The following is a 27,015-nucleotide window of genomic DNA, read 5'->3' on the forward strand; positions in this document are numbered from 1 at the left end:
TTTTTTTTTTTTTTTTTTTTTTTTAATTAGCCTATGCAGCACAGTGAATTTCTCAGATTTTATCTTATTAAGAAAAACATGAAATTCCCATACTTTAACGTAGCATATCTTCTTGAGAATCCACTGTTGACGTTACGACTATGAGTTTTGAACCTACCAGTATAAGCGTCGTGTGCGCTGAAGTTAATGAAATTTTGTAATGTGTGCTAAAATTTTAATTAAATGTCAAAAATGAATGCAGGTACTTTTCAGTCAAATTTCATTGTTTTGAACCTTTTCGTATCCTTTCTCGTTTTGGTGCCGCCCCTTGTCAAGTTTCTCAAATCATTAATATTGTGCATGAACGTTACGTCTGTTCTAGAGACTACGAGAGCAGCAATATCCTAGACAATCTGCTCTCCCGTATGGAGCAGTACGCGAATAACTTGGAGACCCTCGTCGAGGAGCGTACTGCTGATTACCTGGAGGAGAAGCGCAAGTGCGAGGAGTTACTTTACCAACTGTTACCGAAGTACGTAGCTAGTTTAGAGTTAAACGACACGTTAAGGTTCACAGAGACTTATCCTGTTACGTGATCCCGTTATATTTCTTGTACAACATTAAATCTGCATTTTGGATGGTCTGTTTGTATTTGGAGGAATGAATTTCCGGTTTTCTATCTGGCGGTATAAAATGGGTTGAAAATATATTAGACTTTCGCTATCAACGTTGCTATGGATTTTTCAAATATAAAATATGGATTGATTTTAATTTCGAAACCGAGGCTTAAGATTTTCAAAGGCAGTCGATAAAATAATAAGGTGTGTGAAAAAGTAATTCGGGGAAAAAATTTCGAAAGGAAGTATTTTGCGAAAAATTTTTTTTTTTTTTCTTATTTCTAAGGAAACGTCTACCTCAGCGAATCTCTATGGTCCCTATTATTATTTTCGTGAAAGCTTCCTCGATTTTTTTGGTGAATTTATTTTTCGGGGTAAAATTTCCTCTGGAGCAAGTCACGTTAATTTATTATTAAAGAAAAATGAATTAATTTAACGTGTCCTGAATAACGTTTCCTGTATATTTTTTTCACCCGGAAATTCATTCGAATCGGAGTTTTTGGCAGTGACGTATTTTCGGGGCAAATAGGTAAATTATTACTCGCTATATAAATCACGTCAAAACAAATAAATCACGTTCGAGTAATATATACGCAACATTGGCTGTACGCGTGTTGGAAAATCAATCAACGAGTGGTGCCATCTGCCGTGTTCTTAAATTTGTATCGAAAAAGCTACGCTCTGAAAGCTTTAAAGCGAATTGCTGGTATTAAGGTACTAAGAGATATTTAAAGAAATATCAGCAAGAATAAAGTCTTAAAATAAAATAGCCGTGATAGCTAATGGCATTAGTGCAGATCCGCGAACGAGGATCCTGAATAAAACATATATTGGCCAAAGTACCTCCCACTTAGGTCTCCCGATGAGAAAATCCCTCGGGATAATTCGGAAGCATTCGGCAAACTTCGGTAAAGGACGTTTCGCCTAAAATCCATTAGAACACAAAATATCCTATGGTCCCTATTTTTATTTTTATTTATTTTACCAGCCTGACGCTTTCGAAACTTTCCTCTCTTTTTTTCCCCTTATCTCGTCCTCCGTCATTTTTTTATTTAGCTTCTCAACGCTATTTACATTTTCTCTCCCGAAGACTTTCGATCGAATGATTTACTTCCACAATTATTCTCGCCTTAAACACTCGTCCGGGTCCTCATCGTCCATTATCCCAGCAACGCCCATTCTCTCGTGCAAAAGTACTTTTTCCTTCCCCAATTGTAAGTTAATTGCCCCGAGTCACGCGCCCTCGTCCTTACGCAATTCCGTGAGATTAACCGAGTTGCTAGGTCGATTTATTCTTTCGAAACGACAACAGAAAGACCATCCATTTCCGAGTGTAAAAATCCACCTTAATTGTCGTTGACGGTAACATTTTATTTTTATTAGGCACTTTTCCCCCCTATATAATAGGCGAACCCAGAGCGGCGGTCGCCGCTTGGATAGGGAAAATTTTTATCGTTTGTTTTTTTATTTTTTTTTTTAATTTTTATCTTTTTGTCATAGTACTTTTATCATGGGAGTCGATTTTGTATTTTTTAATTGTTTTTCTTTTTTTTTTTTTCCTTGCAGATCCGTCGCTTTGCAACTGATTCTTGGACAGAGCGTCATCGCCGAGACTTACGACCAGGTGACGATTTACTTCAGCGACATCGTTGGATTTACCAGTTTATCAGCAGAAAGCACTCCGCTGCAAGTGGTCGATCTGCTGAACGATCTTTACACGTGCTTCGACTCCATTATCGAGAACTTCGACGTCTACAAGGTGGGCTCGTTGATCGGGGTCCCTTGATTGTGATTCTGATTGCTTTTCGAAGGCAGTTTGTAAACATTTTAGCGTCGCCTGACCAAATGCTTAGTGAACGCGTCAGGATCAATTGTTCGGTATGGAAGTAGGGAGTGGGCGATTTTGGGCACTTCCGCTTTCGTATGGTCAGGAGCAACGAGGTACGATGGTACATACCCCGATTTGTGATTTTGAAAAAAGCTACGTTCCTGGAATGAGGGGAATTAAAAGGAACAGAAAGGAGAGGAAAAAAGTCCATCGGTGAAATTGCATTTTTCCCTCTTTCCTCGGGGCGGCTTTGTACCTCGGGGATTTGGTAAGAGGAAATCGCTTTCGAAGGAAAATCTGATTTGGGATTTTTTTTTTCCTTGTAAAAATTTTCGATTTAGCTTTCACCTTTTTATATCAGCCGATACTTCTGAAAGGATATTTTTCGTTTTTGGGAATATTTCGTGCGTATGATATTAATATGAATTTAGAGGGATTCTCATGAAGATTATATTTTTGGTAAAACTTTTTTTGTCATTTTATTAACTCTCGATGACCCAGATTCGATTTTAATGAAAATTACAAATTCGTACGTGGAATCTATTACGCTATAAAAACGACTTGTTATATTCGTATTTAGACTGGGTTCGTATTTAGTCAATGTGAAAATTTTGATACGAGATATAGAAAATATGCATTTCCCTGAAACGACCAGCATGTCACTTGTAAAGCAGTAATCCATCTAATTGAAAGCAGCAGGATCGATTTAATAAGTGTCACCGCGGAATTCAATCACTGTCCTATTAATTAGTCAGTGGAATAGCCTATCAAATCAAAGATCGATCCAATCCTTTTCCTATAGGCAACAGTCGATACCTTCTCTAAGTACACGATTGAATTTACCCTACACAGCGAACTCAGTACGCAGTGTAATTAACAGACAGACATAAACAGACCCCTCGACTGTCTCGAAAAGCAGAAAATTAAAAGAAATAAATTTTTCGTAAATTTCGCATAATATTTTCACAGACCCGGTTGGTCATGGCGAATAAAAAAAGTATATTACAAAAAAAAAATTGAACACAAAAGAGGGGATGCCCGTCGGCCAAAAAAAAAAATCACAAGAAGAATCCAATCGATCCAAGGTAGAATTCAGTGTAACAGGCGTCCGAAGTTCCAATAATGCTTTTAGCGTGGCACAGCAGTCTTGAAATCGCAAACTGCAAAAAATTCTTGAAAAAATGCGTCACGCGAGTAAAAAGTTGTATGGAAGTTACGTGGGCAACTAGGCGAATTCACGGGAGCGAGCTACGGGTGAAATCGGCAAAGGAGAAGATCAAAAATGAAAAAAATAATATTCAAAGAAAGAATCGGTAATCAGTATAGTAGTACGAGGGTGTAGCTTGTCGTACTAGGAAAGTAGAGAATGCAAAGGAAGTTGCGGGACAAAGGAAAAATAAAAAAAAAACAAAGATAGAAAAAAATAATATAAGGGATCCCGAGCTTTCACCTTTCATCTCTCACCTTTATCAACGTCGTTTTTATTCCCTTTTATTGAATTCCCGCTGTCGCCATTCATACAGCATCACGAACGCCAGATGGACCCTTTCGGGTATTCTTACGAAAAGCATACTCGATTCTTCGAAATAATTGCCCACGTCTAATCGCTGACTTTGCTCGAATTTATTTTTTATTTTCTTCTCGCTCCCACTTGCTTCTCTCAGGCTCCTTATTAGTCAAGGGCAAGCCTGAGGATTTCTTTTGATCTCGTACAAGTCTATAGGTTCCCCTTAACCCACCCTTGTCGCAGTCTCCGTTTTCGATTTCTTTGAAAAATTTTCAATGCCTATATTTATTACGTAACGGCGCAACTGGTATACCTCAATAAATTACATCAATTTCACAGACCTTCAATTTTATGCTGTTATTATCCGCCCTACCGTGGATGGCATATTGATTGCTACGATTCGTTAGACAAATGGGGTTTAGATAGGGTACCAAATTTATGGAAAATTCTCTCATTTTCACTTTTTCGAAATTTCATATACGGTTTTTTTTTTCTTCGTTCGGTCAATTTGTACTTTATATATTTATGGATCACATGGTGTCGGGGAAAGAAGAGGAGGGGTTTCCGGAACTTGATTCGATTATTATTTTAAACTTGGATAAAATCTCATTGAAACTTTACTACGTGTCCATTAGAGTCTGAAATCTTGGTGGTTGCGTTGCTTCGAGTAAATCAGCGGATTAAGAAGTCGATTAAGGAATTGGATGAAAGTGACTTTGAAAACTTTCCCTCCTACCTTGACCGGGTTCTTGTAATACTGTAAAGGTTAGTTAAGACGCTCGTATTAAATTCCAGTCAATTTGTATCCAATGTTTTAATCACTGTATTATAATGCAATTTCTGGAACGTCAAGTATAATACTAAGGTATGGAAAGCTATTTAAAAACATAGGATAATACTATATTAAGTCAGAATAAGAATTTAATTGAAACGAAGCCGAGTATAGGTTTTTAAGAAAGTTTATATAAAAATTGTACTTAAACGTCAGTGCCAACGTTTCACTGTTATTGTAAATTAGTTGAGACGATTTTCTTTTAATTAATTAAACCCCCTGATGTAATTAGCTTGCTATTCATTATTGCCCGAAATATACTTGACTCATATAGAAAAGCATTGAAAATTAATATTTTTCTCAAATGAGATACTTTGCGAAATCTCGACTTTCTGAATAAATCAAGTTATTCGAGACGGGTTGGGCCTTAATTAAGAGAGCGAATTAGGCAGGAAATGTAAATAACAAGTGAAACTTGACGGAAAGTATCGTTTTGATGGATAATTGAAAAGACTTTAAATTTTGGTGCTTAATGATATTTCCATCGGTGGGATGTATAAAGATATGAATGAATAACTTTGTAAATACGTGAGTAAATCAGATGCGATTAAAATCGAGGATCCCCGCGAAATTGTGGCCTGAATAAGAATCACGTATTTGTCGAAGCATATTTTATCATGGAATTCAAACATAATGGCGCGTGCTTGCCTGTCGTTCACTTATCGCTCGTATATCTCGAAATGAGAAGCTCATTGTTATTTATATCAGGATTTTCACAGCTGTCACGCGCATACGGAACACGGCGCTATTTTATCGTGAGTTGAATTAGCTTACGGTAATACATGATAATAAAGGTCCTATCCCGTGCATAACATGAATTTAAAGTATACAATGATAATAGTCTACCGAAATATAATATAAGAAAAAGTTACTGGATACGAGGTATTAAAGCAATTAAGTATAATATCCATATGAAACCACTGGAAAAATATATGAAAATAAAAAAAAAATACTAAAAATAATAAGAAAAGGAAAAATTTGCTGATAAAGTATTTTGAAATTCGTTCACGCAAACGTATATTGATTCAAAGCAAAGAGAAAACATGTCAGGCACTACCAGGCACCCTAGTCGAAATATATTTTATTCAGAAATGTCGAAAATATTAACCATGTTATGGAATTTATTTCCATTATTAAATCTTCGACTGTTTTTTTTTTTTTTCTATCATCACGTTCTGTTATGTCAATATTAATTTTATACTGTGAGGTACGATTGGATTTTAATGTAAAAACTTTTTTTCTTCTTCAGGTCGAAACGATAGGCGATGCTTACATGGTGGTTTCTGGACTACCCGTTAGAAATGGAATGAATCACGCCAGAGAAATTGCTCGAATGAGTTTGGCCCTTAGGGACACCGTGATGACCTTTCGCATCCGTCATCGACCCAATGAACAATTGAAATTACGTATAGGGATGCACAGCGGTGGGTATTCACTGTGACACTAAATAATTTTGAGAAAATTCTTTATTGGAATTTCTATTGATTTAATTAAAGGCATATACGAAAAAGCTGTCACAGAACCGAATTTCAGGATTCTGCGTTTGGTTGGTTAATGATTTTTTATTTATATTGATTTTAATATACAAAATTTCAATATAAATGGGAGACAACTCGAAAATAGCTCTTTGAACTCTGAACTCTTTGTATGTCCTTTGCTACCCAGGAGTATTGATCTCATTTCAATCGCTCAAGCATTCTAAACGAACAGCATCCGATTAATTATATTTCTTTTTTCTAGGACCATGTGTAGCTGGCGTTGTCGGCCTCAAAATGCCACGCTATTGTCTCTTTGGAGACACTGTGAACACGGCATCAAGAATGGAGAGTAATGGCCAAGGTAGTTTTTCAAAATTCTTTTCAACCGTTCAAACCCATTTCAATCAACGTCGACAGAGTAAATGTCGTATCTATGGTCAATGGTTGATCATTGAACAAAAATAAAGGTCATGGAGACCAAATTGAATTCGACTCTGATGAAACAAAAATAAGCTGGGTGAAAAGGAAAAACGTGAATGGGTCATCCCATACTGTCAAAATAAATATTAGTACGTCACGCTGCTGGGAAAATAGACAGCTGGAAGATTTTCATCTGCATACATAGGGTGCCGCCTTTATCTGCGTCATGACCAAATGACCTATTATATGGCAGGAGGATATAATTATTGTCCTGGAACTTTATACAAAGACGATATACCTTACTAATAGATGTATTACTATGAGATGAAAAGGTTATTAAGCAATCAAGCCGCTTAGGTATGAACCCATAGGTCATACTAATTGTGTGTACATTTTAAAGAATTCAAAAATTCTCTATTTCATTCGTTAGCCTTTACCTTCTACAAGCAACAGTCTGTACTTACAATAGTTCACGTATACGTTTTACAATCGAGGCTGTCGATTTTTTCAAACGATATTTTTCTCTTGTCAAAGTCTCATGGACCGTGAACGGTCACTGGGCGTATTGGTTGGTTGTTGGGATGAAAGGGATTTTTTTTAATACTTCACTCTTTGCCGTCTCGAGATCAAACGATTACAAGGACTTTGCCATTATGAGATTGTACACAGTTAATTGAACGGCAAAGAGGCTGTGGCTATAGATATATGACTTTTCAATTTTTAATATGTGCCAGCGTTTTACTTGACGCTGTCACGTCTCAAGTATGTTTTTCTTGAGTGGAATTGACTCTATTTTCTTTTTTTTTTTTTTGTAAATTTGTCAATGAAATTCTCAAATTCGGATAATTAGTTATCGTAGTAAATTGTCACTTATAATTAAAAAAAAATATGAGTATACATTTCGATTTATCAGCGAGTCCTTTGGCAATGCATTATTTATATGATATTAATGACATATTTTCACGGTTTTTTTTTTCTTTCTTTCTCGGTAAAAAGCTCTCAAGATACACGTCAGTCCGAAAACGAAGGAGATTCTGGACACGTTCGGAACATTCGATTTAGTCTGCAGAGGCGAAGTAACGATGAAGGTAAGGATGCGTTCACGTGGAATCTACTGCGAGGAGATCATCTCTTACCACGTCATTATCATTCATCTTGATACGCCTCGCACTTGGGTTATCAGATTATTTTCTTAAATTTGTTAAAGTAGATTTTTCTAATAAATACGTCACATTTAAAACAATTTATAAATAGACTCATGATATTCTTCTGTATTAGTAATTATTCTAAGTATATACATATGTATATAAGCTGCTCTGGGCTATATATTGATTATCATGACGAACTAGAAATTTCATTGAATTTCATAGAAATAAATTTCGTTTCAAGTTTCTATTGACTCCTTAAGGCAGCAGTTGATAAATCGATGAGGTTTGGCTCACCAATCAATAGCAGATTTTTTATAATAGCCAATTATATTTGGATTCCAGAATTGTCTTGTGAATACAGAAGAAAAAAAATGAATGATTATTATACGAAGGGTGAAGTGGAGACTATCGCGCGATTGACTATTTTGACGTTGTGATCGATTACCAGAGTGAACTTTCGAATTAAATGAAAAGGTATAAGACGTTCATTGTGATTCGAGAATAATTAAAAGTTTCTGCGAAGAAAGGCACTTAGTAATTTTAGATTGGTTTGCAGGAACGTGTTTATTTTTTCTACACCGTATTATCGTATGTACTTTTGTATAGCAAGGATTGTTTGAATAATTTAATTGAAACTTTTTAATCAATATTTGTCTCCATACAACTGTCTGATGGATATCGCACGTGTTTTTTTTTTTCAAACGTCATAACAACTGTGTCACCATACTCCATTTTGACATTTATAAATTTCCATGAAGTTCCATTTTGATTCAATTACTCTGCGTTCAATCAATTTCACGCCTGTTTCATTCTGATAAAGCCCACAATCTAGTGTTTTACGTATAAGGTCTATATTTAGAATTAGTTATCAGTATCATGTAGCATTGCTTGATTATAAATTATAATCATAACATGTCGTTCAGTCGTACAACACGTGGATTAAAAACAACTGCTCGTTTATAGTTGTTGTATGCATTGTCGAGTCATAGAGATTCAATCCAATTTTTGTTACTGAACAATTACAGTTATCATTTATTAAATAAATATTGTATTTCCAGGGTAAAGGAGCAATGACAACGTACTGGCTGCAAGGTGAGAAACCAACCAACAACAATGTACAACAAGTTCGTGCAACACCAACAATAAATCAGACCCCAGTGATATCAAGTCAGCGCTCAAGTCCAGTTCAGAGCCAAAATCAAGTTCAACCACAGAATCAAGTTCAGCATCAAATCTTGTGTCAGCAGCAAGGTCAGAATCAGGTTCAGCAACAAGGTCAGAATCAGCAGCAAGGTCAGCAGCACTGTGCACGAAGTGCCTTGACCATAACCGGAAACGGCGCACCAGTAGGTCATCCGATATCGACTTCGGTTTCACCCTCGCATAGAATAGCGATGGGAGGCGGTTCAATGAACACCGTCGTTCATCAGGTTCATCATCAGGCCCATCAGATTCATCAATCCTCGACGGAACTACCGCTCGAAAATGTACCTAATCATACCGAAAGTGGGCCGAACGCGCCACTCCTACTTCCGGCGGGTAATGTTCCGCGCGTTTAGCTCTCTCCGAGTGATAACTAGCTCTCTGTTGAACGTGAAGGTAAATGCGAGAAAGAAAGTCCCAATTTATCTCCGCACACCATTTCACATTGTATAGGACCCCGAGGTGCTGCCATCTAGCGTAGACACGGCGAAACTTATCAGAGCGGAGATAACGGCCATGCACGAATATGCGAACGTTCAAGGAGTTCATTCCACAAGATTGTATTGTTCTAACGATTATAAGCGATTGTGGCGGTGAACGTCTTGGACATGAGAATATGATCTCTTTGTACAAGGTATTACGGAACCAATGTTACCGCTAATTAAGTGACCAATCGACCCCTTATCGACGGATCTTCCGGAAACGAGCCGAAAGATATAGGAAGTAGCGAGGCACACGTGACTGCTGATAAATTTTATCAAAAAACGAGAGCATAAATGATCAAATATTCTTTGATACTTCAGTTTTTATTTTTTTATATAACAAATCTAATTTCCTTGAGGAAATATGCTTTTATGCACGTGCGTTACAATTTTCCATAAAATTCTATCGATTGTAAGGGTAGCTTTTTTTTAATTAAATATTTGTTCAAAGTCAAAACTCATAATGGGAACAACTAAGAAGCTTTAAGCTACTTTAATCACCGATGCTTTGTCGGGGGCACTCTTAATACAAATTTTTCACCGTTTACCCGGGCAGTAACGGGAATTCCCACGCGAGATAAGTTTGCCGAATTAGGCTTGACGACTGTAATACATAGAATTTTACTCGCCATTTTACAACATAGCATTTGCTGGGATTAGTGAAATTTTCGGAATTGCTTTCGACCCGGAATTCAACAATTCCCCCAGGGCAATTATTGTCAGTGTCTACAACTACCCGCAAGAATGAACTTTAGGAAATAATTCTGACTTGTAAATTACCACAAAGTGATTATTACAGACCGAGGATGTCGTTTGGATGAAATTAAATTTTAGAAAAACAAAAATTTTAAGAATTATTAAAAGTAATTACGATACACTTCGACCTGGCACAATTGACTAATTGGGCCAATAATCACTGCAAGATCAAAGAAAAATAACCTCCTTGTTACAGCAGTGTGTGTCTCGTAAAAAAAAAAAAAGTATTGGCTATCAGTACTTGGAGGAGAGTACTTACGCATATGTGGCTCATGCATAGAGTAAAACGTGTATGACGATTGACGAAAGGAAGAGGCCATGGCACAGTATTAAATTTCGCGTTCGTTTCCTCCCTTAGAATTATTTATTTCGTTACCAACAAGCCATTTCTTCTATTCTTTATTCTTCAGACCTTTTCAACCCTTATATTATCTACACTTTTAACCTGCAACCTGCGTTCCTCCTTGCGGCAGTTTTTCTTACCGTGCGAGAAACCTTTAGGTGCGCCACCTATGACTGTACAGTCGTTACAGTTACATATGACATTACTAGCTTTAAGAGCTTCGAAGGACTTGTTCCATTTTTTTTTTTGAAACTTTTTTTTCACTCTGAAATATTACAAGGTCCTTCGTATGCATGTCTTCAGGATATATATCGTACCTGCGCGTGCGTTTCCTTACGCGACTCGTTGAAGGTATGCAAGGGTAGTATAAGTAGTATATGTATATTAAACATATGATTATAAATATATATATATTGTATATGTACAGAGCGACTCTATTAAGAATTCACGGATTACGCCCTTACAAGCGGCGCTCATACTGGACATTTGGATTATTCAATTATTAGAACTTGATTCAAGAGAAATGTTTATTCCATTAGATAGTACGAAAGATGAGACATTTTATAAGAAGTATATTTTTTTTATATATTATATAAATAACACTGACTCATAGAAACCCCATGTTTGTTTTGTATGTATTTAGTTTGACTACGTATCTTCTTAATGATCAAACAATTGTTTATTCCTTGACGGATGTCGTACGATGAGAAATTGTTTATCCGAGTGTTCCATAAAACTTGAACCAGGCCTTTGGTGCTTCGATCGGTTCATCCCGTAGATATATGTATGTAAATCTAAGAAATTATAATAGATATATATATACATATACTTATACGTATACAATTTAGAGATAATGGAGTTAGTACAGAATTGATGTGTAGAATTTTAGGCAATTATGCGCGGAGGCTGGGCCTTCTCAAACGGGTGTCTGCGCGAGTGCGTGTTTGTGATAATTTGATTGAATTATACGTGGAGCCAGAGGTTCACGTGTGGAGTGAAAAAGAATTTGAAAAGAAAAACGTAGGGCGTAAACGAAAGTGGTTTTTTTTTCTTCAGAAAAGGTCGACGGTGCACCGTTAATTAATAAACTTCTATTTATGTCGGACTCTTTTAAGGATGTATCAATCGATATTGAGAAAATAAAGTTCAATCGTTTTCAAAAAAAAAAAAAAAAAACCCAAAAATAGTTAACTGACGTTGCTGTTATACAAAGTATTATTTATTTGTTGTACAATCAATACGGGTTTGCTTATCCTAATTTAAGTTTATGCAATTGCTTTGTTTCGTTTTTTGTTATCATACTTTTTTAAAAGATGGCATTGTCAAATATCCAGTCTAAGTAATGATTGACACGTGTGTAAACTCCAGGATGACCCGGTTCACCGCAACGAATTCCCCAGGACACAATTCCAATGTTCACCCATCTGCCATTTCCTAGTTGATGAAGTAAAGGACCCCCTGAGTCACCCTGGAAGATTTGAAATTCATGTACTCTGCTGGCGATGATTCTGGTACTCGTTGTTTAGTTAAATATTATATTGTTGTTGTTTTAATTTTAATACAATTTTTTTTTTTTCACCTGACAAGAATCTCGACCGCCTTCGTACGCTCCTGCACACATTGCTGTTTCCGGTATCCTTTGAGTGAAGGTGCGTGCGCACTTGTGCTGAGGCCAAACAGGAACTGCAACTTCCATCAACACTGCACTAGCTGGACCACCATAGTACTGAGTGCCCCATCCTGTAATCGGTAACTTTGTATTGTATACAATATTTTGTTTAAAACAATTGCAAGTACAACTACTTTTTTTGTTGTAGCACACCTGTAACAATGGCGCTTTTGTTCTCGAAGGAGAGTCCCGTGGGTGGTAAACAAATTGGCCAAATGTAACTATTGAAGATGGTAGGTCTATGAATTTTCAAGATGGCTATATCGTGCTCGTAGGTGAATGGATTGAAATCCAGATGCTGTCTTATCTCAGTAACCCGGAAGTCCAACGAACGAGTCTCTTCCGGTACTGAAAAATCGTACTCTCCAAGTCTCACTATGATTTCACGTGCTTTATAACTGAAAAGGAATATATTAATATTTAATATATCATTGGTACGTATTTTTAAGAGAACTATAGAGGATATATTTCTGTTAAAGATTAATAATTTTTTTTAACAACTTCAAAAACATCCAACTGACCGATATACGCAGTGGGCAGCAGTAAGTACGTGCCTATCAGTGATAAGGACGCCTCCGCAATAGTGACTGGCATCCTTTCGTAGAAGAGCTACCATCCAAGGCCATTCTTTGGGATCGGCAGGTCTTCCCCCAACGATTCTTGTTCTAGATTTGGTGCTGACGCCACATCCTCTAGGACTCCGAGGCTTCCTGTTTATCTCCGCACCAGTGTCCCGAGTATCATTTACTCCAGTAGAAGAAGTTTCGTCCTCTGCAGTACCCCATATTGGTTTTCCATCATCGTTACCTTAAAATTTATATTTTCATATCTTACGTATAAAATCATCATGTACATGCTGCTTTCCTATGATCGCTTATCAAATATTTGACTTACTTGCCACAGCCGGCAAAACCCCAGCAAGACTTTCCGCTCCTAAGGAATTGACCTCCAGAACTTCAGTCTGATCAGGACAACATACTCCCACGTACCTAAGCATCAATGTAATTGTTGGTTGAAGTTTTGCAAAAAATTATTTAAAATAACAGCTGATTATTGAATCTAATTATAGAATACAATGCTTATCGAGAATATAGTTCATCGATAAGATACACTAATTTATTTATATGACAATCGAATTTCATTTGTTACTGAATTCAAAGTCAATTTAACATACACGGATTGTACTTTAAATCATTATAAGTCGATTATAATGCTCTATAAGCCTAGGGAGCTAAGCATCGCAAATAGGAAAGCTTAATTAAAATTAAAGTCCTGATATTAGCATTCAATTATTAATTCAGAGGATTGAAATTGATTTTGGTACCATTTATAAGATTCTTAAGAGGTACTTAGCTTACGTGCGCTCTATTATACACATGTAGTCCATAAATCGTGCGAAATTCGATCTGAAATCCTCCAGGACACATTTGCTCAGGTGCCTGCAGTGTCCTTTTTTCTCGTCGGGTGTCAAACAAGCCTGATACGCCTTGTTTGGCTGCAAACAAATAAATTCATCAAGCACAACAATCGCCATAGCAAATAATTACTACACATAATTATGATTAAGTCATAAAAAAATCTTCATTAACAGAAAGATCATCGAATACAACATCAATACAATATCCTACCTGCTCGTTCACTCCAAGATTAATAAATCTTTTTCCACGAAACTTGACATTTTCCAAGTCCTGCAGATGCTTTCCCCATTCCAAACTTGACAATCCTGCGGGATCTGAAAGCACACAGATTATACATACAGTGTTATTCAGTAGAAACGCCATCACCTAAAGTTAACGAGCCTATTTGAGTCCTACGGTAAAACCATATTCAGGTGGTGCGTTTGAGCTGAATAACCCGGTATATATATTACAAACTTACGTATCATTGAAATATATATTTTTCGTGAACCGTAATTTGACAAGTGGCGTGGCTGATACGAAGTTCAAGGATGGATTTATCTTGGGACACGAGGATTACTGCTTCCTCGAGTTGAGGATATCCACTTGAAATTTTAACGAGGTCAGAGCTACAGGTCGTTTCAGTATTAACAACACAATGCTCGAAGTCTTCTTCGATCAATTGACGAACCATTAACATATCATGATGAAACTTTCTCCAGACGCGCCACACTGCGGGATCATCGATTTCCACGCGTACAGTAGTGCAATCCTTCAAGCAGAACATTCTACTTCATCGCGAGTGAAAACCGCTTTAAATAAAAATTTTTTAAGAAAAAAAAAAAGCGCAACGCCTCGGTACTCCTATGCATGATTTTGCGTTACGATGTTGCGCTGAACGAAAGATGTTACGTTAAAAAACTTTTGATGTATTGAAAAATATAATTAACAAATACAATATTGTTTTTGTACACATACAATATTTTATTGTTACAAATAAGCATTAAAAAGTTTCACTATTAGCATCGTGCGAGAGCACGAACATTTTGTAACTATTGTTCTTGATTGTAATTAATTTATTGTAAAAAATAGAATCGATGTTACGTGACATTGCACAGGGATAATAAATTACGAAAGGTAAGCTTACATTTTGTTTATATGTCATTACCTTTTGTATTGTTACTATTGGACAAACGAATAAATTAAATGACTTACTTATAACATCTTTGGCTGCAGTATCACGAACAACAATTTGTAGAATGTAATACAGTGCAACGGCGCCGAGTATTTTTTTTATTGTCCACATTATCTATCAACACTTAAAGATGTACGGATGATAAAAGTGATAAAGATGCACTGCAACGATCCTCAGCGGCTACTTAGGAGCTGCAGTCGCGCCCACAAGGAACGAACAGAGCAAGAATTATATGAAATCTTGTGTTTATACATATGACTCCTGTAGCACAAGCAACCGGCTATACAGGCAATATAATAAAGTATAAGTTGACCAGGCGAAAAACTCGAATCTTCCTTCAAGTTATTTTCTCCTTTAACACATCTTTCATATTTTTCTTTACCAACTATTCAGGTTGTATACAAGTTGTTTCACTACCGATTCTTGTATCGACTATATATACATATATACCACCATTGTTTTGCGTAATACGTGTAATATAGATACAAATAGACTGATCATAACTCAGATTGTAAGTTTATCCTACTTGCATAAACTAAGTTTGCGTACGCTAATGATATTAACCCCTCAAAAGTGAATTAATTGTTGTTTCCGAACTTGTACAAGTGTCTTGAGCATTGTTTGCGTATTCATTTGTAAATATGTACTCGGATAATTTCTGATACTCCGTATAAATACCCTGCAGAGATACAATCCCCTATACTCAACTGTAAAGCGGGTAGCGACTGTGCAGGCGAAATGAAGCTTGTATTAGCTGTTTGTGTCCGTCAATCGCGGCACCAGCCTTTCGCGTGAATACCTATTGTAAACATTGTAATTTTCTTTGATACAAATGCCAAGTTCAATACGACGTCAAACAAGTGCTTCTGCGAAGAGTGATATACAATGGGCTGATTGTTTGACGCTTTAATAACCACTTTGTACCTTTCACCGTGTCGACGTGACAAGCTTAGTCGCTCAATGAGGAATTTCGTAATTGTCACTGCAGCTCCACTGTAATTTGCGTATAATTATCGGTCCCTTGGGAACAATTCAATCCGCTGCAGTCGCTACTATGCTACTATGCAACTGCATGTCCCAATTTGATATCAGAGCCCAGAGAATGCATTGATCATTGCTCTCATTAATGCTGTTGCCAATAGATAATATAGATGATGCCAGGAGGAAAAAGTGGATTTCGGATATTAATTTCAGTTTCCTTTTTTTTCTTTCCAGTCGTTCAAATGGTTACTGCTTTTTGATTGGTCCAGTCGAAATAAATAATAAACTTTAAGGGAGGGGGCAGGGAGAGGTGAGCAGTTATCCAAAGTTTGTTATTATACAATTTGTGAATTAGTTAACTGGAAAAACAGAATAGCCTTTGTGAACAGAAACGCAACATTGCGAGAGCCTACCTTGTATTTACCTTGTGTCCATAAGGGAATGGTGTATCGGTTAATAATAAATTATTAGGCATCTATTCTGTCAATAGTTTTGTTGGGATCGACGTGATCCCGCTTGCCCCCGCGATCCATACGGCCAGCGACAGTTTATTTACAGCTGGTATAGTAGGTATCTGGTTACCGACGGAAACCACAGGCAAGTACAGCTGTGGTTTATTTGGACACAATGAGTTGGTCGCAATTGTTTCGTTTAACAGCTGAATTTACGAATCAGCAGCTACGGTACGTTTGCTCTTGTTCAAATGAACGACTTGAGGTGGTGCAAAAGTTTAGTGCAATTCCGCGTGCGCCGAAGGTCGTGATAAATGTGAATTAGGTGACCGGAGAAGCATTCAATTTCGGTTTTAAAACTTCATGAAGCTCGAGCACTTCTTGTGGCAGGACTGTCCGAGCTGGGCCCTCTAAGAGGAATCAATAAATTCCTCGGTCAATTCCCACTTTACATAGACCGTTTTTAAAGTGTGAAAACAACCGGCACCCACACACTCGGAACCTCCATTATTTTCTACATACAGAACGAAATGGCAGGTTGATATACGGACGTCGTCAATCGAATATTCCATTTATGCGCGATAAGTAACGACCCGAGATATCGATCGTAAAAATCATCCAAGTCACTGGATCGTTCATCAGAATACAAAGTAACTTTCTCGTAGGAACTTCGCAAACTAATTTTTTCATTGCTTATACAATAGCATGGCGAACAACTTTGTTTTCAACGTACAAGAACAACAGGAATATTTGTTCAACTTGAAATCTTGCGTCATTCAGCTTTCTTGTACTAAATACAACATTCAAACTTGTAGCTCAAACAATCAATTTTCGATATAGTAGGCGCATTATATTCTCTACCAAAATACAATTTACACTATCTCCATAGGGAAATCAAAGTGCGCACGTGTCACGTATTGTACGTGCGTTGTGACATAATGGGTCTCGATTGTATATCGACAAAAAAGTATACGCATTCCCATAAATTGCCGTTGCCATAGCAAAGAACAGTATAGGATAAAAGTATAGTACGCTAATATTTATCGGCTCGTAGAAATTCGAAACTCTCTCACCGGTTATCCATTTTCATTCTCAATCTGGCTGACGCGACGGACGTTCCGCGCACACGAGGACCGTAGAGCCATGGCGCCTAATAAATAAAAGGATAAGACGGATTTCCCACGATATCTCGCCTGGAGGTAACAACGTCACCCACATATGTGAACACACTCGAAGACTTAAAGTCCCGTAGAATTCTTCGATAGGTCAACCGTGCGTGCACGCACGGTTTCTTGGCCGAGATCGAGATTGGGGACAGCCTTAGGCCATTTCCATTTATGGTACCCCGTCTTCTTCTTCTTCTCTTAGCTTTGTCCTCTTTCCACCCTCTTTTCTCGTCATCTTCATTTGCTCTTTATCACTTTTTTTCCGGCCTTTCGCTCCTTTTAGCCTCCTCCTACCGTGCGCTTCATCCTTTCAAGTTGCACATATGATTTCACGAACGTCACAACGGGCGATAAGCTGCCCATTGCGTCTCACCTTGGATGAGTTCCTTGATTTTTTTTACTTTGATTTTATTGCAAAACCAGAACTCGCCACGCATTCATTAACGGTCAATCAAATTATTGGCACAAGCGGCAAGTGCAGGCATAATATACTATGTGCAAAGTAACGGGAATATTTTTTATTTATTTTATAAGTCGAGACTTCATCGTGCCTTTTGCACTTGTTAAAAACAGGTGGTTCGTTATGAGTGATTTCTTTGAATTTTTTTTAACGTATAAGCGACTATCAAATTTGTTCGTTGTATGCATTTACTGTAGCTTTAACGATGCTAACGAAAATTAAAAATTGGCCTTGTGTTTTCGTTGGTCTTAAAATTTGTTTTCTCTTGATTACGGACCGTATTAGGTAACAAGCTGTTTATGGTAGACCTTCTCTTTTTTTTGCTACTTTGTTTCGTACAGTATATAAATTAATAGCGAAATGAACGAGGATGATTGGTCGATTTGACGACTCGAACATTAATGGTGATAGGTTTTCATTCATCCGTTTGAAATAAATTAATGATTAAATAAGTGCAGAAGTAGACAGCTCGTCATACATATTTTACGAAATCGCCAGTCTCTTGCGTCAGACTTTCATAAGTTCCATTTATAATGTCTGATTTCGAGATAAGTTTCGTGTCTCTTTTATTTGGAAATATCGTGTTTCTTTTTTTTTACAAATTCAGTACTATGAGATTGAAAAAACAATTTTATACCAAGTAGTATTTGTAATGAAAAATAAAATACAGTATACCACTATACGTAATTCGGTATACTCTATTAAATTTCAAAATCAAAAAAATTCATGCGTTATATATATTTTTGAATTTTCTTTACCGGCAAGGGTTGCTTCAGACCCTAATGAAAACTGTAATTTCATACCACAAGTTTCTTGTACAACCCGGTGGAACTTAACTGGTCGTGTCGACGTGGCCTAATGAGCCGTGGACGGTTAGCGCTAAGGGACAAGGCCCTAATTCGACCAAAACACGAAACTTCTTCTTGGGCTTCCGTTCAGAGGCGTAAACCAACTTTTTCTCATAAAGTCACATATGAAAAAAAAAAGTTCTGAGTAACATGTTGCCAGAGGAAATTCTATACCCAGTATAGCCACGGTTGGAACGAGTAAAATTGACTTTTAACAACTTACTTCATTTTTGTGACCATCCAGAAGACTATTTAGATTGTTTTCACCACGAGTATAATTTTTTTGGATTTGATTTCTGATTTTCTTGAAAAATTTCACAGTAGAATATGTTTCATATTTTTGTACAATTTTCAAGCATTGTTTCTGACAAGAAATTCAGGGATTGTATGCTGTACAAATATGTCCTTTTGCTATTCAATCGGCGCACAGGTTTTTTGTAATCATTGTCGAGTAAGAGGATGCTCGAAATTTCATTCCATTTGTGATAACAGTACGTAACGGTTTTTCACTTAAGGTTTTTAAGGTTAACGGTTTTTCCACTGTGACATATACAGGCGTTGCTTTAGGATTCTACTGGCGATTCCTCATCTCGAAATGCCTGGCATGTGCTAAGGCGACACAGTTTGCTCTACTGTTTCTTATTCCTTTTCATCTTCTCCTCTTTCCTCGTGCCTTTTTCTTTACTCGACGTCGCACGGTTTTTTTCTTCAAGCTTTTCCACGTCTTTTCTCCGTCTAGAACAGAGGTTAATCCCACTCAACGTTGTCCTCGTTAAATTTGTTCTCTGTACAAATACAATTGACAGGAACAATTGTGCTTGAAGTTGTACAGAATTTTGTCAATGTTCATAAAACACAATAAAATATTGTTTGTGCAAAGTATATACTACAGAGAAGTACATTGACGTTGTATTCTTTGTTTCTTGCACGCGTGACCATCGTCGACAAAATGATTCATAGGGTCTAGACTCTACGCTTGGCTAAATACACTTACCTTGTGGTGAGATGAGAAGGGTGATGAGGGGAGGAAGATATAAAATACATTAAGAATATCCGATAAAAATTCTAACCTCGATTAACGCGACCGCACCAACTGATTCCTCGAAGTGGTGACATCTATACGAGGATACTCGAACTATGTTCTTACACTTAGCGTTGTCTACCGATATTCGACTAGGCGCGCTCGGCGCGGACGATAAATATTTTAAAAGTTCATTCTTATCGACAATCCTTAACATTCTATTAATTAGTCTACGTTAATTTTCTCTTATCAGGAAAAATTCCATAGGGGGAAAAGAATTTTCTGGCTGTTCAAACCCTTGACGCTAATTGGATGGGACGGAACATTATGGGTATGGTTTTTGGCTTTGATATTATCCGTTTGAAAAGTTGCCATTACGTTCCGAAGCTGTGTGCCCGTAGCGCCTCTGACGGTAGATAAAGGCAATAAAAATGGAATAAATGGAAATCAAAGCGTAGCTCGAGAAATCTAAACGGTCGTATAAGTTAAAAGAAACTCATCTCCAAACATAGGTAAGGATAACCCGGATAACCGAAGATACGAAATATCCATAAATTGGAAAACAATGGAAAAAAAAAGAAAAGTTGCGTAAAATAAAATTAGACAGCTGTGAATAGGTTTATAAAATAATAATCAAGTGGATCGACTTAGTACGAAAATCTATGTTAATAATTAATGTGAATATCGTATCCAGCTGCAAATTGACTTATCGTGATACATCCGGAAAAAAATGACTCACCCGGTACGAAATTGCCTGATAATCGTGGTATATAAAGTGGATATTAAAATGGCAGCGAGTTTTAGCCACGCGACGCAGCGAGATGAAGAGAGAGAGAAAATAAAATAAAATAAAAATAAATGGAACCAAGAGAGGAGATGCGAAACCGGGATATCTCGGGTCGTTTGTGGGGGAGAAGTTTGGGGGATACGTTATGAGGTGGGTGGGGTCTACAGGACCCCGTAGTACCTCATTAGCATACACTTCGCGTTTATTTATAATTGGAAGCTTATCGGAATTCTTTGAGCGAAGAGCCAACCGCGATGAAGACGTTTATACCTACGTACCTCTACCAACGTCGCCATTAACTATACGTAACGTACTCGTTCAGGTTTTTATCCCGTAAGGAACCATAAAAATTCAAAGTGACGACCACGTCGAGAACAGGATCCAAATACTATTGTAACTGGTCTGTACCAATATTTGGTACAGATACGAATACCAGTAACGCTATTGAGGTGGACGAATAAATTTTCAAGTTTTTTTGACACTTTAATGAAAATTGATTGCACGTGATTTTACGATTTGTACCGTGTGACGAAACGAAGCTTGATTTTCATGGGAATGAACAGCGCCTTGTTTAAATTGTATCCAGTGTACTTGGATTGTTTGAGCTTGCTGGAGCATTTGGGTAAATTATGGATTTAATATATTTGACATTTAAAAATTTTCCAATAGTTTTTTCAAGGGAATCAACGAAAAAAAAATACAAGCGTAGGAACTGAGTGTCGCACTTGAAAGTGAAAAATTGAAATTTTTTTTTTCTATAAGAAAGTTGATTTACATGCAAATTGAAAATGGAGAATTAGGTATTCCATAGTAGAACGTAGTTCTCTTTGGCTGATCACTGATTCACAGTAGGTATTTTTTATTCAAAAACTCAGACTAGTATATAAGCAGTATCTTGCAGCGTTGAAAATTGTATCTTTTTTTTTTCTTTTTTAAACTTTCTTCAAGAATATTTAATAATACTTAGGAAGTAACGTTTGGGCGACACAACTTCTTATGTTGAAACGTGAAAATTGAAGTTTATTTAACGGCTGTTCGTACCAACGCGCAAGTGACCTGTTATCGCGCTGAGACAGGTGATAAGGTGATAACGCGAGTAAACTCTGGAATAATCTTATACTATTTCTCGGAGTTAAAGCCAAGTTTACACGCATTTATCATCCTTCGCGATTAGAAAAATGTCGGTCGTGCCGCCCTCTAATTTTACCTCGAGTTTTTGGTGGGTCTAAGAGATGTATCTTTCGGGGTGGGCCTTAAAAAATTTATGAGGATACTTTTTTTTTTAAATAGCAATAACCATTTGACCCCCTCTCACCTACCGATGACCTACGACCTCGGGCGTTATTTAAAATATTTCCTTTGGTTCTCTTTTCATGATATCAATTCTGTGGCTCGCAAGCAGCATGGACCAGCACAGATCGTAGCAAATTTTTGTTATGAAAAAATTGATAAGCAACGATTAGAATAAAAGTTTGATATATTTGTTATTTTTTAATATCACTCCTGGAAATTCTTATATTCTATTGATATACATAATAATTTTGATATATTGAACTATATGTAAATATATTATTTATATGAAGAATATAATATATTGTTTATTTACTCATATTACCAAGTTAATAATTGACAACAACAAAAGTGTATAGGAACGTATACTTGTTTCAGTCATTGTCATAGTTTTTGACGTTGTTGTACAAAATTCGTTTAAGGTTGATGAAAAGGGTCGTGGGTCTGATTTACATCGGAATAATGTCGCCTGCTCCCCCTAGTCTTCCCTTTCATCGCCGATGTGAGATTCCGTCGCATCCCTCGAAACACACCCGAGGACGCGATACGATCGTCTGCGACTACCTGAATGCACGCGAGTGGGTTATACCAAACCAATGAAAACCAGCCCCGTGAACATAGCACCAGAAGAGAAAGAGCTATTAATCTTCACATAAAATTCACGTTAACGTAGCTACCGTGTATTCATTTTATGGTTTCCATACCTAGTCCTGTTTAGTTTTATTCTTTTAATTCACCAAGTCTTGTTGAATCAATGAAAATAATAGTTCGTTTAATTAAAAGGCCCAAGAACACCCAACAAAATTGTCGTGATATACAAAATTCTCATACGAAACATATAGTTGTGAGAAAACTTTTGTTGTGGTACAACAAGAACAAAATATTTATTTGTTTGGTCAGAACAAACATCCCTTGTCGCGATGCCATAAATCGGACGAAATGCGCTACCCTCGGGCTCGTCGAAGAAATTCCGTGTTAACCGGTTTCCCGGAAGGGTTTGAAAATTTCAACCGGAAGCCCGCGGGAGTCAATTGTATTCAAATCTCGAAAATCTCGGTGAATTCGTGACGTGGCTTCGCTCCACTGGTAAATCTTCTCGTAAGATTTCGTTCGTACGTCTCTCTTGCTCTCTTGCGCTCGCACACCCACGTATCTTAAAACACAACGGGTGGTCAGACACATAGGCTACGATAGACAATGGACCCACATGCATAAAAATAAAAGGATCCAAAGAGCCACGAAAAAAGGAGAAGAAAAAAAGAGAAACAAGAAGAAACGTAAAGAGAAGCGGAGTTGTCGAAGCAAAAAAAGAGGCAGAGACTAAGAAGGAATTCGAGAAAAGTAGATTTCATACAGCAAGTAATTTTTAAAAAAATACGATTATTTGAACAATAATTTATTTATAATGGAAAATTCATTTTATTTATTACACAAATAATTATTATATATTTCACGAATATATATATATATATATATAGGACAATACTTATATTCTATGTAAGAAGGATCATACGTCGTTAATTGCGTCAACGAATGAAATTTCTTTGTAATTTTAATATTTGTCTTTTGATAATAATAACATTTTTTTGTTTCTTACACAGAAGCAACATTACGTCAGCTATCATAAAACATACCAAGTTTTATAATTTGCTAAGACTTAATTGCCCTATTACACATATAGCTACGTATTTTAAACGAAGGAAAAAACAAATGAGAAAAAAAAATTGTCGACTTTCACAAAGCCGAAAAGCGTGTATAACGAATACAAAGATACCGGGAATAACGACAATACAATATATTCGTAGCTTTAGTCTGATTTCGAATTAACTGGAACAGGCTTTGCATTTGGATTCGACAGATCGAGAGTGTAAGAGGTTTCTCTGATAATTTTCTTGTTCTTGTCGTAAACTCTATCAGTGTGATGCAAAATGTTGTTAATAACTTGCTCCTCGGTTTCACGGTAATAAAGTTGACCAGATTTCGTATGACCGGATATAAACGTTCGTTGACGGCCATTGATATTACTGACAGAAACTGACTGTCCGCTGGAAGTCATGGTGCCATCTTTCTGCGCCTTCGCTGTAAGAATAAAAAATGGTAAAATCAAGTAAAAGTTACATAGTAAAAAAAAGTCAAACGTTGATAAATTAAAAAAAAAATTCAATAGAAAATATAAGGATATCACGTGAATGGTAAAAATAAAAATTAGTCATATGTACCATGCAGATGACTGCGCGGTTTACACAGAGAAACGTTATTATTGTTATGATACGAAAGGTGATGACACCGCTACTGCGCACAGATATTCCGTACAATAATGATGAAATATCAAAAGCACATGACTAATGTCACGATTATCACGTAATAATATAAAAAAAAGTTACGTCCTAAATTCAATGATAATCATCACTGTGTCATTGACGCGATAACAAAGCAGAACACGAATTACCTTCACTGGCACTTTTTATACGGCATTGTTATGTCATTGAATTATTTATTTTCAAAAATCATCATTACGGAATCATTAGACGCCTCGCGGTCAGCACGAAGCTTCAATTATCATTGACTCACACGTTACCATGGAAACGGATTATAAGAGTATGTCGATGAATTAACAAAGTAATCGTACGATGACTGCAGGGCAATAACAACGAAGGTCATCAAGGTAAATCGCGATTGGTAAGTGGCAATTGGTAATTGGCATTCAATTGATAACAGAATCTTGGTCAACAGTGAAAGGTAATCGGTTGCACTTTTAAGTTCTACGGTGAACGCTCGTACCGATGCATATATATTTTTCGCACGTTTAACGCGTTGCAAAATAATTTTGTTGTACGAAGATAAAACAAAATTTTGTTTTTGTTCCACGAACAACATTTAACGTAAGGATATAACAAAATGTATTCTGCACGGATAAGTAGAGTGACAAAGTTTTTCTGTTCTCATTCATATATTCAATGAGAATCTAGATATTACGGATACAGCGACCCGATTCTTCGAGAAGGAGAGAATAATATTGTTACTCCATTATTCGATACGTCTGCCACTTGGTGTCTTTACTTTTGTTTTTGCATAAGGCAACGTCTCCTTTCTTTTTTTTTCTTTTCAGATCAAATACAGCTGCTAGAAATTATCTGGGCATCCTGAAACTCACGCGAGCGTCATTTACGGCTGACGTGTACGTTCGGGGTATTTTTATTTGCGGTAACGACACTATTGTTACTTTTACGAAGAAATGCCTGTATTTTCTTAGCTTGTCTTTGTTTGTGAACAATGACGAATTATTTTTTGCCGATGTTGATGTTACTCGAAGATACCTGAAACTTTCAATATTTATCTCTTACCGTGTATTTTCATTTCGTCGTTACTAACGCACGCAATGGAATTATCCATTGGTTATAGCGAATAATTGTAGCGTTGAAAAATATTCAACGTCGTACGATACGTGTACGAAAAGGAGCAAAAAGTAGTACTTGAGTATACAATTGTATTTCAATGCTATTGCACTGGGAATTAGAATTGTACGTTAGTGTACAATGTTGTGAATTGTTGTTGAATATTTTTGTGCAGTCAACATTTTTTGTCATTGTTTCAACAACAGTTAATTATCTGGCTGGACTTGTAATTTTTTCATATATTTTATTGTTTCATCAACTTACCTATCTCATCCAAAATTTCTTTGTTAACGTCGTTTATTTGTTTCTGCACATCTTGTTGAATTTGCTGGTTGAGGTTTGAAATGTCATCGTTAATCTTTGTACCGAATCCGTTTATGTCGTGGAACAATCCGCCGGTCCAGTCGCTGCCGAAATCAAATTGTCCTTGGGAAGAACTGCAACAACGTCAGTGCGGATATTAAAATTATACGAGGGAACTTTGAGGAGTTGATCTGCGGGTCTTTTTAAATGTATAATAAATAGCACTGCAGTGTACGATAAGCACGTTCGCGACTACTCGTGTTCTAAGTGTTTAGGTAAGCGCGTAGTCACAATATCTCGTGCAAAATTTTCACACATGGTGTAACCGAATATGAAATTTTTGTCGAACAGCTGTTTACGTGAAAATATCGAAGAAATGCAAAATAATGTACGGTGAATTTTGAAACGTTGCAAAAAATTATGATGAGATTGTCAAACAAATTTTAAATCACGATTACGTCAAACGGAGCAACATTCGTTATATCAAAGAAAAAAGAGTATTAACACGTAATTAAGAAATTTTCGTTAACTCGTACGTTAACTCGTGTAAAATGCAGCAAGTGAATCAAGCGTGTTTCGTTCGCTTTTATTGTGAAACCAGCTTTAGGTGGTGTGTTGGTGTGAATAATACATGTTAAATAAAATTTTTGTAACAACTTACCCAACAAATACTCCCACGAGGAAAATTTTCCAAATTTGACACATTTTCAAAATTTTATATTGCACCCGGAACGTATCCGATTGCTAACGGGTTGCAAGAGGATTTATACAAATTATTGCTAATCCGTGATTTTATGTAAAAAATTAAAAAAAAACAAATTTTTTATTCTTGAAAGAAACAATACTGGCACGTATAATGAGATATTCTTTTCTAGATGGATAACGCTCGTTATTCTCGCACGTTCTGTTCGCTCGCATTGGAGAACGTGCGCTTTATATACATAAAGCCTGTGTGAGTCGCTATCAACTTCTGCTGTACTGCAGGCGAAGTCTCGTGATCGGTTGTCAAAACATATGTATGTCTGATTCAAGTATTACAGTTCGTGGAAGTGCATAAAGAGTGACTAATATTGCAATACGAATGGAAATGAGGCATCCGAAAAATAGAAACTTTATGTCAATGTATAAAAGGCGAGACGGAATAAGTGGGATTTGGATAAGTGAAAAAAAAAGTTATTTGTCGCATTTACTAAATTACACAACGTAATAAGGAACGATGGATAATTATACAGAGCTGTCCAAATCACCTGTAAACGATACTGATTAACGAGCAGATTGTATCTGTTGAACGTGACTAAAATACTTGTTCGGAACGCACCTGAAGAAGCAAGAAAAAAAGTCAAATATTTCTATTTAATTAAATATACTAGTCCTACAGATGAAAAAAGGCCAAAAAAAGACATTTTCATAAATTTCAATTAAATTTTACAATTCAATTAGCAATAAAGAATTGATACA

The 27,015-nt window shown here is 36.6% G+C and overlaps 3 protein-coding genes and 1 long non-coding RNA gene across 24 annotated transcripts in view; 1 reads left to right on the plus strand and 3 right to left on the minus strand.

Annotated features, from left to right (window-relative positions):
* Positions 1–11,017, plus strand: part of LOC107266322 (atrial natriuretic peptide receptor 1) — a 91,538-nt gene extending 80,521 nt beyond the window's left edge. For all 19 annotated transcript variants that reach the window (XM_015736679.2, XM_025083584.1, XM_025083585.1 and 16 more), the window contains 6 exons: positions 362–511; positions 2,163–2,355; positions 6,013–6,187; positions 6,504–6,602; positions 7,658–7,749; positions 8,868–11,017. In XM_015736679.2, coding sequence (XP_015592165.1) covers positions 362–511; positions 2,163–2,355; positions 6,013–6,187; positions 6,504–6,602; positions 7,658–7,749; positions 8,868–9,368 — 1,210 coding nt within the window. In that variant the 3' untranslated portion in view covers positions 9,369–11,017. The remainder of the gene's footprint in view (positions 1–361; positions 512–2,162; positions 2,356–6,012; positions 6,188–6,503; positions 6,603–7,657; positions 7,750–8,867) is intronic.
* Positions 11,018–11,251: 234 nt separating this feature from the next.
* On the minus strand, positions 11,252–15,131 carry LOC107266323 (proclotting enzyme). Of its 3 annotated transcripts, XM_015736687.2 has the most exons (9): positions 14,875–15,131; positions 13,891–13,994; positions 13,621–13,757; positions 13,157–13,251; positions 12,784–13,069; positions 12,416–12,660; positions 12,173–12,333; positions 11,896–12,061; positions 11,252–11,387 (listed from the first exon to the last, which is right to left on the minus strand). In XM_015736687.2, the coding sequence occupies exons 1-8, from the start codon at positions 14,963–14,965 to the stop codon at positions 11,900–11,902; spliced, it is 1,281 nt and encodes a 426-aa protein (XP_015592173.1). In that variant the 5' UTR covers positions 14,966–15,131; the 3' UTR covers positions 11,252–11,387; positions 11,896–11,899. The 3 variants fall into 3 exon arrangements, with proteins under 3 accessions (XP_015592173.1, XP_015592172.1, XP_015592174.1); XM_015736686.2 differs by lacking the exon at positions 11,252–11,387 and having other exon boundaries at positions 11,791–12,061; positions 14,875–15,130; XM_015736688.2 differs by lacking the exons at positions 11,252–11,387; positions 14,875–15,131 and adding an exon at positions 14,141–14,162 and having other exon boundaries at positions 11,791–12,061.
* A 2,003-nt stretch (positions 15,132–17,134) lies between these two features.
* On the minus strand, positions 17,135–19,865 carry LOC107266324. Its single transcript, XR_001537400.2, has 3 exons — positions 19,756–19,865; positions 18,985–19,496; positions 17,135–18,902 (listed from the first exon to the last, which is right to left on the minus strand). It is a non-coding gene; the product is annotated as an uncharacterized LOC107266324 (long non-coding RNA).
* A 3,528-nt stretch (positions 19,866–23,393) lies between these two features.
* On the minus strand, positions 23,394–26,482 carry LOC107266341. Its single transcript, XM_015736720.2, has 3 exons — positions 26,219–26,482; positions 25,519–25,691; positions 23,394–23,938 (listed from the first exon to the last, which is right to left on the minus strand). The coding sequence occupies exons 1-3, from the start codon at positions 26,260–26,262 to the stop codon at positions 23,667–23,669; spliced, it is 489 nt and encodes a 162-aa protein (XP_015592206.1). The 5' UTR covers positions 26,263–26,482; the 3' UTR covers positions 23,394–23,666.
* Between the last annotated feature and the right edge of the window lie 533 nt (positions 26,483–27,015).

The sequence above is a fragment of the Cephus cinctus genome, unplaced genomic scaffold (assembly GCF_000341935.2).
Source record: "Cephus cinctus unplaced genomic scaffold, Ccin1 Ccin1_scaffold0307, whole genome shotgun sequence".
Classification (NCBI taxonomy): domain Eukaryota; kingdom Metazoa; phylum Arthropoda; class Insecta; order Hymenoptera; family Cephidae; genus Cephus; species Cephus cinctus.

Excerpts from the sequence above, each read along its gene's own strand:
- LOC107266323 (XM_015736687.2), bottom strand. The coding sequence starts at position 14,965 with ATGTGGACAATAAAAAAAATACTCGGCGCCGTTGCACTGTATTACATT. Across the intron at positions 13,758-13,890 it reads ATCTTGGAGTGAACGAGCAG|CCAAACAAGGCGTATCAGGC; the intron begins GTAGGATATTGT and ends ATTTGTTTGCAG. Across the intron at positions 12,661-12,783 it reads GCTGCCCACTGCGTATATCG|TTATAAAGCACGTGAAATCA; the intron begins GTCAGTTGGATG and ends ATTCCTTTTCAG.
- LOC107266341 (XM_015736720.2), bottom strand. The coding sequence starts at position 26,262 with ATGTGTCAAATTTGGAAAATTTTCCTCGTGGGAGTATTTGTTGG. Across the intron at positions 25,692-26,218 it reads CTCGTGGGAGTATTTGTTGG|TTCTTCCCAAGGACAATTTG; the intron begins GTAAGTTGTTAC and ends ACGTTGTTGCAG. Across the intron at positions 23,939-25,518 it reads AGAAATTTTGGATGAGATAG|CGAAGGCGCAGAAAGATGGC; the intron begins GTAAGTTGATGA and ends TTATTCTTACAG.